This window comes from Hypanus sabinus, chromosome 21 (genome assembly GCF_030144855.1).
Source record: "Hypanus sabinus isolate sHypSab1 chromosome 21, sHypSab1.hap1, whole genome shotgun sequence".
NCBI classification, from domain to species: Eukaryota; Metazoa; Chordata; class Chondrichthyes; order Myliobatiformes; family Dasyatidae; genus Hypanus; species Hypanus sabinus.
Window position 1 is genome coordinate 16,608,393 of NC_082726.1, and position 14,230 is coordinate 16,622,622.

The following is a 14,230-nucleotide window of genomic DNA, read 5'->3' on the forward strand; positions in this document are numbered from 1 at the left end:
GGAGAACTCAGCAACTCAAGCAGCCTCAATGGAGGGAAATGCAGAATCCTGATGTAGGCCCTCAGCCCAACATCTCAACTGTTCATTTCCCTTCATAGGCACCTACTAATCTGCTGAATTCCACCAGCACTTTGTGTGTTACTTAAGACTTTCAGCATCTGCAACATCCACTGATGCCACTCAATTTATGAGTGATCACAACATTTTCTGTTTTTGCTCCATCTAGTGGATAAACATGAGCAAATGAATCCCCAAGCATCAGAGTTCAAAAAATACTAACGCAATTAGTTCACTCTATGACTTTCAGAAAATTCGGTTTCACTGTTGATATCATTCAGGAATGGAATTTTAACCATTTTTTCACCATGCTAATCAAGGAATGTATACAAAAGCTGTGAATGCCCAATGACAAGACCAGGGAATAAACTGTTGTTTCAAGTCATATTGCCATCTGTAAACATTAACACATCTTTATCCTGTACAAATGTTTCAACATTTGACAATCTTGTTGATAGTTAAAAAGGTAAACCTGACATTACCATTAACTAATGTTTATAATTTTTACAAAACACATCCTTTCTGAACAAAATTTAATCTCGTCCAAAACAGTTAACTAAATAAAACTTGAAAATTGCAAAGGATAATCACAACACAAAGAGGAAGGGCAAATAGTCCACATTTTGTCCATTTTCAGCTAAAGTCCTCTTTTCAGATTCTGCTGTATATGAAGCAATCTAGGCTAAGACCTTTAACACTGTGCTGAAACTCAAAGCAAGACAAAACAACCCAAATGAAAATTAAATCTGAAATGAATATAAAATGTAAATACACAGCATCAATGGAAACTTAATATTTCATGTCTGAGAGCCTTTGAATAAATTTCAGGCAAAGGGAAGCAATGTGTAAACTAGGACATATGGAAGTACAACTTGCATTTTTAATAAATGCAAGGTGTCTATGTGATCAATTATTTTTCCCATCTCATCCAATCACAAATGCTAAATCTTTTAGCTGCTTGTTCTATTTTAATAAACATGTAAATAATTTCACCTTTACTATGACCAACACATCTAAAATCAAACCTCACATCCTCTTGTCCAAACTAAACATCCATCTGAGTTGGTAAATGACAGGGCTGCAAAAACATTACTTTGAGGCAGTGAAGAAAAGATTTATGAGGAAGTTGCCAAGGATGGAAAATTTTGGCTATGGGGAGAGAATGGATAAGTTGAGTTGGATTTCTTTAGCTCAGAGACAGGTAAGGGGAGATTTGTGCTGTATTTAATTAAATAAGCTAGATATAGTAAAGCAGAAGGACTGAATTGAAAGCAAGAATCATTGCACTTGGTAGAGAAATCAAAGAGACATAGCAAACTAAGAGAGTCATGCTGCGGCTCTGGAACTCTATGCCCAAGGGAGTAGCAGAAACATTTTAAAAAGTACTTGGATGTCCACTTGACAAACCATAATCTGAAGATGAAACTAGGTGCTGGAAGGTGCAATTAGGTGGTTCATTTTTCTATTGATGCAGACATAATGGGCTGGATGCCCTCCAGTGTTCTAAGATTTCAATGTTTTTATGATTTTCTATGATCTATTAGCATTCAAAGAAAATGGTCTATCAATGTAAGAGACTGATGCACCATCAATAACTCTTGGAGACGTGAGGCAAGATATAGGCTTTTATTGGCTGGAAGAAAGAACAAGCAGCAATTGACCACCACACTGCATCCTGGAGACTGAGGCTGGGGTGGTGTCCCCAATTGCCTTTATTCTGGGATCCATGGGAGGGGCCACAGGAGCAGTCAGCGGGGGGGGGGGGGGGGGGGGGCGTGTCCAGACAGGTATATGTAGTTCACCACAGAGACTGAGACAGGTTTTGTAAGTGTCAACACAGATTACAAAAGGTAGAGACAGCTGTTAAATGTGACATCCAAAGTAGCCAATGTGCAAAGCTTTAAATCTAAAAACTTGCTACCTATGGATCAATTCTACCTCGTTATTTCTGCCTCTTGAAATTTAGCAATACTGTAGCTGCAGTTTTTTTTTAAAGAAAAGGAATCTTTATCATTCAACAGAAATAACAGACATTATTTTGCAATTTTTGAACATGAAGTAGGATACTGGAAACTGAAAGGTGGCATGGGTTTCACACACAAATTTCATCTGTGGATAATGACCTGGATAGCCCCTGTTTGAGGGTCTATGAACTTGACACAATCTCCATTGAAACCAGCCATCATCCCATTCTATATTCTTTCTTGCTACAAATAAGTCAAAACACACTGTATTCATCAGCACCTGGCCCAAAGCATTAGTGCTCATCTTGGATGAGCGCCAATTTTAGAAGTTACAATCCAAGAGTCAAACTCAAGACTTTTGTGTCATTACATGTACACTAAAGTTTCAGCTGAACAAGACTATAAGAGGACATCAGATATTTCTTCTAAACTGCTGTCATTATATGAACATTTACCACATTTGTACATTTTAAAAATGAAATGAATGGCAAGAGAAATCAGTTATAGTGATTACCATGTATACTTGACTACAGATGCACAAACTGAAATTTTTTGTGAAAGAAAGAGTTAAATCCAACAAAGCTGGTCTGGACATGGGTGATCCTGTCAATACAATGCACTGTGGCCTATGCAGGGGGAACAAGGGAGGAAAGAGAAAAAAGAGAGTAAAAATTTAGTAAAGTCATCCACCAGATTTTAAAAATGATTCCTTAAAATAAAATTCACGTACAGAACAAATAAATGCTATAATGGGAAGCTAATAAATTCTATATTAAGATAGTTGGCTGCTAAAATGAGGAGGGCTCACTTCTGTATCCATAATCACCCTGTAATCGCCTGCAATAATGAACTGGAGTTCATACAGAGAGCAAAGCTTCCAATAGAATTGGCAGTCCATTAAGCTTACATTTCAGGTGCACTGCTCCTGCTCATCTTTAGAATGGCAGTTTAAATCAAATTGTCTCCATTAGCACTACATAAAGTGTCAAGTGTTCTTGGTCTCAACTTTGCAGTATTGTCTTTCTTCAGCAGGTCTGACTGTTACTGCATTGACTGACAGTTCATTTTAATTTGTTCTAACTGGTAATTCAGCCTTGCCTACCATGAGTATTTTTTTGATTGGAAAGAAATGAACAGCCTGTCAATTCATTTTTTGTTTAAATTAACTCAGTGGCAGTGTAATTGTTTACCAACTCAGATCAAATTCAATAATCACAATGCAAATACAGTTAATTTACTATATTGGCAATGTGATGCATTACATAGTAGACTAAATCTTAGTTTGCAAGTTGCAGATGCTCATTAGCCTCTCTTCAAAGAAATGGGTAGCATTATTGATGTTAATCACTAATTTGAGCAGTGTTTTTTTGTTTTTGCAGGTGAAACTTTTTTCTTATATGGTAAATTATGATGCACAGCTGGGAGACTGAGAAAATTTAACTACCATAACCTGGTTATTAACTTTTCTTACACAGTAAGGACAGATTAGTTAATACAGTGAGCTTAATTTCTGGATCCCACTGCATAGCATTGAATAAGAATAGGACTGGAGTCTCTGGGACATTGCTTTCTTCTTCTGTCCATCAGAAAACCTGTTTAGAGAGGTCAGTATTAATTGGAAGAAGGTAAAAGGTAGCTTAGAAAAATAAGACTATGTGAATGTTTGGACTTATTCTAAAACCCCTTGCTTCATTTATCCCCAGCCTCTGCCACACTTACCAACCTTGCACCTACACAATAATGACACACTCACCTAGATAAACATACAAATTATTTCTGTTTTGCAACTGATTTACTTATTTTGACGATGATGCAAAATTTGCCTCCTTCACGACACATAAAATAATCTGCAGCCCTTCTGGAACATTTAATCCAGAAGTGGGAAACTGTGCTGAAAACACCACAGCAACAACAGTAGAAGTATTACGCAAGTATGCTTTTGGAATTAATTCAAAGAGTGAGGGAAATTTCACCTGTGGATCTTTAATCAAACCAATACTATATACAGTGGTGTTTACAAAGGACAGGTTGTTCAAAAAGATTTTGCAACTTGATAATCTATCTTAGATGGTCTAAAAAAAAGGAATGGTATTACATGGTCTTCCTGAAAGAGTATGCACTTTGCTAGCTCTATGTATTGCCCTACCTGCTAATAAATCTTTTAGCTTGCTTTGTTTTGTCTATTACTGGAGTATTTATCAGCTTTCAAAGTAGGTTTGATGGAAATGATTCTTTTTTTTTAATGTGATTATTAATGTGATGGACTATAATTAACTGCATCTCTCAAGTCTTAAAGCTAGTACTATCCTGACCATCACGTGTGCAAGGCTGCAGAGTTCAGCTGAGAGCAGACTGCCTGCACGCTGAAGTTGCCAGTATTGCTGTTAACACAAATGAAAACTGGGGAAAGGCAAAACCATAACAGGAATGCTATTTACTTGTGTTTAATAAATATACTCTGTTAGAAATATTAAAAACTACAGAGGAACTTGGAACCTAGGATATTACACAAGTTCAGAATCAGGTTTAATTATTATTGGCAGATGTTGTGAAATCTGTTGTTTGCAGCAGCAGTACATTGCAATATCTAATAACTACCTCCCTATAGGGAGCCTCTACCTCCCTACTATAGCTACATCTATATTAGCCATATAGATGTATTTATATTAGCAAGCTAGATACAGATATAGATCTATTAAATAAGCAGTGCATAAAGAATAAGAGTAAGGAAAAAAATACTGAGGTTGTATTCATGTATTCATTGTGCATTCAGAATTCTGATGTTGGAGGGGAAGAAGGTATTCCAGAAACACTGAGTGAATGACTTTACACTCCTGTTCCTCCCTCCTTAATGATAGCAATGAGAATAAGGCATATCCTGGGTGACAGGGGTCCTTAACGATGAATGCCATCTTTTTGAGGCATCGCCTTTCGAAGGTGTCCTGAATGCTGAGGAGTCTAGTGCCCATGATGAAGCTGTTTGTGTTTACAACTTGCTGCAGCTTTTTCCAATCCTGTGAAATAGCTCCTCCAAACCAGACAGTAATGCAACCAGTTAGGACACAAGGTCACAAGCTGCTCTATGCAGTGCTCTTCTGCATAATGTATAGAACCTTAATGCTACCATGTTCCTCACAATCACGAAAAAAGCTGTTTTAATGGAAAAGGAGTAACTGGATTTACAACCAAATATGCTTATCAAGATGGACAAGAGACAATACCATTTACATCCTCACCCCCCCAACAAATTCCCCACCAGATTTAAAAGTTTACATTTCCATCATACTGGTAATTATCCAGTATCTCTTAGAAACAATATATCAACTAAAGATTTCATTTTAGAGTTGATTAAGTTTAAACAGACTTAATGCCCAATTATTGTAATTTGTCTCAAATCAATTTTATTACAACAGCTTCATTCTGAGATTACAAAGTTTTTCATTTAGTTGGACAGTACGAACATGAAAGATATCATCAGCAAACAATTCTAGATTCATAGTAAGTCATCATAGCAGTAAGACATAAATCATTTTAAATGAATAACTCAGAAATATTAGTATGTCTGCATCATGTGTCATTAACAATGGCTGAATGAGTATTTTTATGATTTTGATACTTTATTATGTTCTCAGTTTTATAACCTTAATTTTTTGCCAATCACATTTACAATTAAAAAACTTACTTGACAATTAAATGTTACCTGCAAATCATTTACCAATGGTTGCAATCCATCATGTTACAGAAAACTGGCTGAAGTGATTTTTTAGACCTCGAAATTTTGCTGAAACAGTAGAAGTCTGATAATCTGCTGACCATTCAGAAGTCCTACTATACTGGCTTCTGGCTCACCAGATAACATGTGTAATTTTCACTCAATAGGAACTCACTATGTTCCCTGTGCACTCAATGAAACCCAGGTACCCATGCTCCAAGACCATTTCCCAGTTCCCAACAACTCACCAGGGCTTGAGTTCTAACATCCCACAACCACTCAATGGAGCCTCCAATTCCTGCTCTTGCTTTCCATTCACCAGGGTCCTTAAAATTGCTATCCCTCCCATACAGCAGGTCCACAATTCACTGAACTCTATTCCATTTACTGGTGCTTCATTTCCTGCACTCCACTGAAACTTACCTAGTTTTGCTTCCCATACTCTTACCGAGTTATTGTGGGGAAAAAATGAATAAGATGTGCCATGGATTCAATGATTATTTGTCCTATAATCCAGAAAATATGCTGGCCAAGCACCAAAGTCTTGAGCATGTTGATAGAGTTTAAAGTAGATTTAAGTAACAGCTTAATCAAATTATCCCTTACCGATTTCTTAATCTGCTTTCAAAATTAATCAAGACTGTCATACCGAGGCTGTGGTCAAAATTCAACATCAGGAGTTTACTACATATTTTGATCTTTAGAAACCAGGATGGTAATAATTGTCAAATTTTAACTTCAAATTTTTCCCAATCTCCTTCTATAATCCTTAACTATCTTCCAAGCAGCTTGACATAACATTGGCTAGATTTAAAAAGGAACTAAGATTAGTTGGTACAGCATTCAAGGATCTGACATCTAGAAGTCAACCTTCATTGTTATGCTCCTATCATACCTGAAGTTCTTAATATGATCATTCACCCCAGTCAGTGAAAGAGCATCTTGTAGTGCAGTGACATAAGACATGGCTTGTGCTGAAGAGCCCCAATTCACCTCTGTTAAAAATAATATTTTTAAACTCAGTATAATAATCATCTTTTGAAACCATCAGTCATCACTGATTAAACATTATCATCATGAATGTTCAAAGAAAAAGTTTCACCTATTGTACTAGATGAGGTTGGCAAGCTGCTTGCACTAAATTTGCATTTGCTCATTTTCATTCCTTCACAGGCTTAAACCCCATACCAAACATGGACAGAATATGTGAAATGTGTTCATTTAAGTCTCCCAAGTCTTAGAGGGCCCTATTCTGGAGGGTGCAATACTGGACCTTTTCTTAGAAAAAGAGGAAGGTAAAGTAACTGTCAGGGAACAATTTAGCTCTAGCAACCATAATTAACAAGAGGACATGATTTGAGAGTTAGGGGGCAGAAGTTTAAGGGAAACACGAGGGGGTATTTCTTTACTCAGAGAGTGATAGCTGTGTGGAATGAGCTTCCTGTAGAAGTAGTAGAGGCCAGTTCAGTTGTGTCATTTAAGGTAAAATTGGATAGGTATATGGACAGGAAAGGAGTGGAGGGTTATGGGCTGAGTGTGGGTAGGTGGGACTAGGTGAGATTAAGAGTTCGGCACGGACTAGGAGGGCCGAGATGGCCTGTTTCCGTGCTGTGATTGTTATATGGTTATATTAGTTTTAAGAAAATGATTGGAAAAGATAGGTCAGGTACACGGGTTAGAGTCCTAACTGGAGAAGGGCTAACTTTGGGGAATTTGGCAGAATCAAGAAGAGGTCGATTGGGTGAGTCTGTTGAAGAGAAAATAAAGAATAGCAAGTGAGAAGCTTTTAAGAGTGTGATATCAAAACAGCAGGAAGGAGCAGCATGTTCTGGTTAGCTTGAAGGGTAAACTGGCAAGCTAAAAGGAACCATACATTGTGTTTAGGAGATTGGGGAGACTAATAAATCCCTCCATGACTATAAGACTAGAAATACTTTTACAAGGAAAATCAAGAGGGCAAAGAGATGGTATGATATGGATCTGGGCAAATAAGATTTAGGAGAATCCCAAGAGGTTCTATAGCTATATTAAAATTAAAGGGTGACTAGGGAGAGAGTAGGTCCCTTCAGAGATCAGCAGGGCTGCTTATGTCTTGGGCCACAGAAGAGGGAAGAGATTTTTAATTAAATATTTATCCATTGTGTTCTACTGTGGAGAAAATCAGGGTTGTTCAGGAGAGAAGGGAAATAAAAGAAAATGACTTGGAAGATAATTATATTACCAGGGAGAAGGCACTTGCAGTTTGACAGCGTTTTAAGATGGATAAAAACCAGGCCCTGATCACATGCACCCTTGAAATTTTTGGGAGGCTAGAGGAGAAATCATGAAGGGCCCTTTTGGAGATAGTAGCTCCATCGTCAGTCATAAAGACTGGACAGAATTCAGGCATTTGTAAAGACAAGAATCTGATTCGGAGTCAGCCATAGCTTTGAGATTTTTGAGGAGGTAACCAAATAAACAAACCAGGATGAGAGTTGGGCAATGAATGTTGTCTATTTGGACTTTAGCAAGATCTTCGACAAGGTCCTGCATTGTAGACTGTTCTGGAAGTTTAGACTCCATGGAATCAAGTGCTAGCTAGGTGGATTTAAAATTGGCTTCGAAGTAGGAAGCAGAGAGTGCCAGAAGGCTGTTTTCCCAAATGGTGGCCAGTGATTAGTAGTGTGCTGCAGGGATCAGAGTTGGAACCCTTGTTATTTGTTATTTAGATAAATGGTTTGGATGTGAATCCACAAGGCTTGATCGTTCAGTTTTCAGATGACACAAAATTAAAACTTGCTGATAGCGAAGGTTATTGCAGATTACAGAGGGTTCTTGGTTAGTTAGGGAAGTCAGCTGAGTGGCAAATTGATTTCAATATAGGCAAGCGTAAGAAGAAGCATTTTGAAAAACAGAATCAGTGTAGGACATACTATGAATGGTAGGGATCTAGGAAGTACAAGTGCATGTTCATTAGAAGTGACATGACATGGTGGTGCAAAGGGCATTTAACTGCTGACTTTCTATCAGAGCACTGAGTAAAGGATTTGAAGCATTATGTTGCTGTTGTACAAGTCACTGGTGAGACTGCATTTGGAATACTTTTACCCAGTCATTGGAAAGATGTGGTTAAACTGGGAAGTGTACAGAAAAGACTTACAAGGATGCTGTCAAGACTAGAGGGTCTGAGTTACAGGGAGAGCCTGGTCAGACCAGGTCTTCATTCCTCTGAGTGTAGGAGAATGAAGGGTGACCAATAAGGTGGATGGTAGCATTATTTTCTCCAGGCTAGGGTGTCCAGTAATAGGCAGCATACATTTAGGATGAGGGGAAATATTTAAAAGGGGCATAAGGGGAAAAATATGAAATGAGCTGCACTTGGATAGGTACATATGGGGGAGGGTGTACTGGGGCTTAGAGGCATATGGGCTGAACCCAGGAAATTGGCACTAGATGGGTGAGTACTGTGGTCATCACTGACTCTTTGAGCCAATGGGCCTGTACTTGGTGCAATATTGCTCTACATCACTATTGAATTTCTATAGGCACATGAATTAACAACTTCCAGAACAGCTTGTTCCAAAAGTTACTCCAATAAAATATGAATTTTGAGAATGATTGGCTTTATTTAGAAATATTGGGACTAAGAAATTTTGACATATTTTGTGCATAATAGAGCTGCATTGTTAAATCAGGCTCATTATGTTAATTGCCAAGTCTGCAACTTCCAAGCATACAATTTTCTTCTAGTTCCTTTAAATCTAACACAGCAGTATGGGTAGATGCCCACCAGGTGCAGGAGCCAGTGGCATACAACATTTCTTTAAACCATAAGAGCTGCGGTAGTCACATTCCAAGAGGCGATTTCAATGATATTAAACAAAACAAAAAATGAACTTTACTGCATACCAGACTCTGTGCTCAGAGAACTAGAGCAGAGCAGAAGGGATGTGGCCCACAGACAACAGTAATTCATGGAAAGTATTCATGCTTGTATTAAATCTTCTCAACAGGAAGACAGAGGGCCATGTGCTACCAATATAATGCTACTGTCAGCACATACAAATAGTTCTAGCTGTTGAGTTCAAATTTGCTGGAAAATCAGTATTGGAACCAGAAAATTTATTTTTAATACATTTGTAAATGTACATCCAAGTCATTATATTCTGCACATTCAGAAGCAAGGAAAAAATTCTCACCTGGTTTGTTGTAAATAACATAAATATTAAGGAATAGCACGATTGCAACTGTGATTACAGCTGCCCACCAGTTGATGACGAACATGACTGCACAGCACAAAATAGTTCCAAGTAACGAGAACCACATGTTGTATAATCTAAAGGCAGGTCGCCACCCTATTAAAACAATCAATTATGAGTTTACACTTTCATTTATGCTGCAAAACATAATCTCAACAATTAGCTATGTAAATATGTTCAAGATGCCAACTTATACTGAATGGCCAAATTCATATTTCATATCAGAATAGAGTACTTAAATGCTAAAATGATGCTGGAAATTCAAAACAATGAAAGTTTAGAGATCCTGTAATTTATACTCAGTTCCAATCTATATGCAAGTTACTGACCTGGAGTTTTTGAATATGAAGCATGAAAACATGAGAAATTGATAAGAGCATACGAGGCCAAGAAAAAGTTTGAGATAACAGGTGCAATAGTATTCAGTTCAGCTAGAAAAAAAAAGAAAGTAACATTTTAGATTTCATCAAAACACATCTTAAATTTTTTTTTAAAAAGCCACGAGAAATTCTGTAGATGCTGGAGAACTGAAGCAACACACACAAAATACTGGAGGAACTCAGCAGGTCAGACAGTATCCATGGAAATGAACAAACAATTGATGTTTTGGACCGAAACCCTTCTTAGGACCAGAAAGGAATGGGAAGACACCAGAATAAAAAGGTGGGGAGAGGGGAAGAAGGGTAGCTAGAAGGTGATAGGTAAAATTCAAATACCTTTCCAATAATTAGCCATCACTTTATTTCAAAATTCCATGATTTTGAACTTTTACTGGCAAGAAGTTGCTTCTATAAGAATCTGTAATTCTGGGGTCCTTCCATATGCAAAAGTAAAGTACACACTGAAGAAAAACAATCAGGTTCTCCACTTTGTGGTTGAGTTCTTATTAGAGTCAGAGTCACGTAGCATATAAATAGACCCTACTGCCTAACTAGCCCACGGCAACTAAACTGCCTACCTGAGTTAGTCCCATTTGCCTATGCATTCAATCCATATCCCTTTAAGTCTTTTCTATCCACACATTTGTCCAAATGATTTGTTCTAAAAATGTTGTAACTTCACCCACTTCCTCTAGCAGCTTGTTCCACATACCACCCACCCCTCCACTTTCTGTGTGGAAAAAATTGCCCCTTAGGTCTCACCTTAAACCTATACTCTCTAGTTTTAGACTCCCCCTTCCTGGGAAAAAGACTGACTATTCACATTATCAATACCCTCAAGATTTTATATACCTCTATATGATGATCCTCAGCATCCTACACTCCAAAGAAAAATGTCCTAGCCTATCCAGTTTTTGCTTAGAACTCAAGACCTCCAGTCTTAGCAACAACATTGTTAATTTTTCTGCACCCTTTCCACCTTAATGACAGCGTTCCTATAGTTGATCAGAACAGCCAACAGTACTCCAAGTGCAGACTCATCAACATCTTAGTAAACACAAAGTGCACTGCAGATGCTGTGGTCAAATCAAGATGTACAAACAAGCTGGATGAACTCAGCAGGTCAGGCAGCATCCATTGAAAGAAGCAGTCAACATTTCGGGTCGAAACCCTTCGTCAACATCTTATACAGTTGTGACATGATGTCTAACTTTTGTACTCAATACCCTGACTGAAAGGCAACCATGCCAAACACCTTCTTCACGCCCTGTCTACTTGTGTCATTACTAAGGAACTATGTATTGTATCCCTGGGTTTCTGTTCTCTAAGGTCCTATCATTTAATGTACAAATCCTGTCTTGGTTTAACTTGTCAAATTGCAACATTTAGTGCTTGCCCGAGTTAAATGCCATCTGCTAATCCTCGGCCCATTTCCCAGCTAATTTAGATCCAGTTGTAATTTAAAGATAACCTTCTTTAATGTCAACAAACTCTGCCATCTACTTTCTCACTCAAATTATTATTGTAGATGACAAAAGGCAGACGCAGCATCAAGCACATTGCTGGTCAAAGGCCCACAATCTTAAAAAAAACTCCACTACTTCCGAGTCTTACCACCAAGCCAATTTTGTATCCAATTGGCCGGCTCCTCCTTGATCAAATGTTAATCAATGCTGCACTGTAAATGTCAAATGTGGATTCTATCGTGGGGTCAGATGAGGATTTTGAAATAAGGCATCCAAGAATGAGGGTGTCCAACAATTTACAAACAATTAGTGCAAGCTTGTACTTGAGAGTTTCAGAGTTCAAAATCTAAGTGAGGACTCCCTTATAGGAAGGTAGCCAGTATAAACATTGCTCTAGCAGGAAGTGTTGATTACAGAATGCCTTCCTCTGAAACCGGCATTAAGGTTTTTGGCAGCATCGCTTGTTGGAAGTCTTTTCCTGTTTTTCTCCAACTCACTTCATTGGAAGAAACCAGTTTGATTTTTGCAAGAGTTCTTCTAGCATTTCTGGCCACTTAAATTCTAGGGGTAATTTGCTGAATCACTTGAGGTGACTTGCATCCCAGTTTAAGACAGTCTACTTGAAGTTTATTTTGTGGAGAATTGTACAGCACTGTGGCTACGATAAGAGCAGAAATACACTATATGCAATACAAGTGTTTGGATTTTGCTTTCAGCACAAGTTAAAGACGAGTTCCGTCCGGAGTAAACTATTCCGGTCATTATTAAGGCAAACACAGTACAAAATCTTGCCTGGATGAAATTTTAGATACCATGCTCTATAACATAGAGCACAGCCACAAAAAACAACACTTAAGGACTCAGAAATCTTAAACCACCAAAAATCCATACAGATTAAAAATTAATTAATATAATACAATGTGTGCATTGTTTGGAAAACTGTCTTGCATTCAGATGAATCTGGAGTTCTATAGACACTTGTGATTCCACAAGGGGTAAAAATAACTCAAAATGTCCTTTTTTCAAAATATTTACACATGTAATATTTTGTATTAATTCACTAATGCAGCAATGGAAATAAGACTTCGATTTTATTAAGATGTTCAAGTTAAAGGCTTGATTTTATAGATACTGAGAATTCCTACTTTTTCTGTTTTTATCTCAGGAAGTTGCAAGTTTCTGTAAAAATACCAAACTACATTTTAAGAGCAATTTAAAGGATTGAAGATAAACCCCACTTACCAATCAGAATGAATGCAACAGCAATAAAGAATGCCAAAATATAGCTTCTAATAGGTTCACCATTCTTCCCATATCCTTTTCCAAAGAAATAAAGCCCCTTATAAATATTATCCTTGCAGAGTGCCTGTAGAGAAAATAAAGTCAGTTATTTGCAACCTAACAAACCCATTTCTACAGAGGAATTTTAGATCAGCAGCCATTTTAACTACAAGTATAGACCATACTGTCTCAAGTGATAACCAGCTCAACCTACCAGCTTTTTCACATTCCACTCATTAATCTTCAGAAACACAAGTTCTCCAGTTATATCAATAGGCATTCTTAATAACTTATTCCACAAGTTTATTACATTTTTGATGTAAAGATGTTAAGAAATCTTCTCCCTTGCTATTTAATTCAGTAAAAAGAAAAATTGGCCATCAATTCCTATCTGTGCTTCAAAAATTTGACTAGGATATTACAAAAACATTGTTTTCTTAAAAAAATGAAGACAAATGTATCAATGGTTTTCAAAACAAGGAAAAGCTTCATTTGGTATTTTGTACTACTTATATTCTGGGTACAAGAACAGACAGAATTTAGTCAAAGAGTACATAGTGAAGTAAAATGGTGTGTGAGTAAAGTGTCAGTCAGTCATGCTAATCACAGTAAATCTGAATTCTCAGTCAAGGGGACAAGAAACCAATAAAAATTATTCTACCTTTTGAAATGTTGTATGAAGTATCTGGTCAAAGCTTTTACCATTAATCCCATTACCTATGTCTTGTTTCCTTTATTTCCTCTTGCAAATGAGTTATCCTAGTTCTCAACTTTAAATCTCTTCAACTTCACAGCTTATTATTCCGTTTTCCATAATTATTATTCCATAATTACTCAATATAATTCATGGAAGTATTTGCTACAGGGACAGTGGATGCACTGGCTGTGAGCTTTCAAAATTCTCAAGAATGATTCCCAAATATCAGAAATGAAGAAAATCTATTATTTAAAGGGGAGGAAGAAAGAAAACTTGAAACTAGAGATCAGTTCTCCTATCACAAGTTGCAGAGAAGGTGCTGGAATGTATTAACTGGTAAAAGAACACTTGTTAAAAATATAAAAATAAGCACGGTGAGATCAATATGGATTTATGAAAAGGAAATTATTTTTAGGTTTCTCAGTTTAAGGTTGT

At 37.2% G+C, this 14,230-nt stretch overlaps 1 protein-coding gene across 3 annotated transcripts in view; it reads right to left on the minus strand.

Moving 5' to 3' along the window:
- The window catches only part of slc12a1 (solute carrier family 12 member 1), a 157,041-nt gene that overhangs the window by 57,611 nt on the left and 85,200 nt on the right, over positions 1-14,230 (minus strand). For all 3 annotated transcript variants that reach the window (XM_059946047.1, XM_059946045.1, XM_059946046.1), the window contains 5 exons: positions 13,060-13,183; positions 10,301-10,402; positions 9,912-10,067; positions 6,629-6,728; positions 2,536-2,647 (listed from right to left, as the gene is read on the minus strand). In XM_059946047.1, the coding sequence (XP_059802030.1) occupies positions 2,536-2,647; positions 6,629-6,728; positions 9,912-10,067; positions 10,301-10,402; positions 13,060-13,183 (594 nt within the window). The remainder of the gene's footprint in view (positions 1-2,535; positions 2,648-6,628; positions 6,729-9,911; positions 10,068-10,300; positions 10,403-13,059; positions 13,184-14,230) is intronic.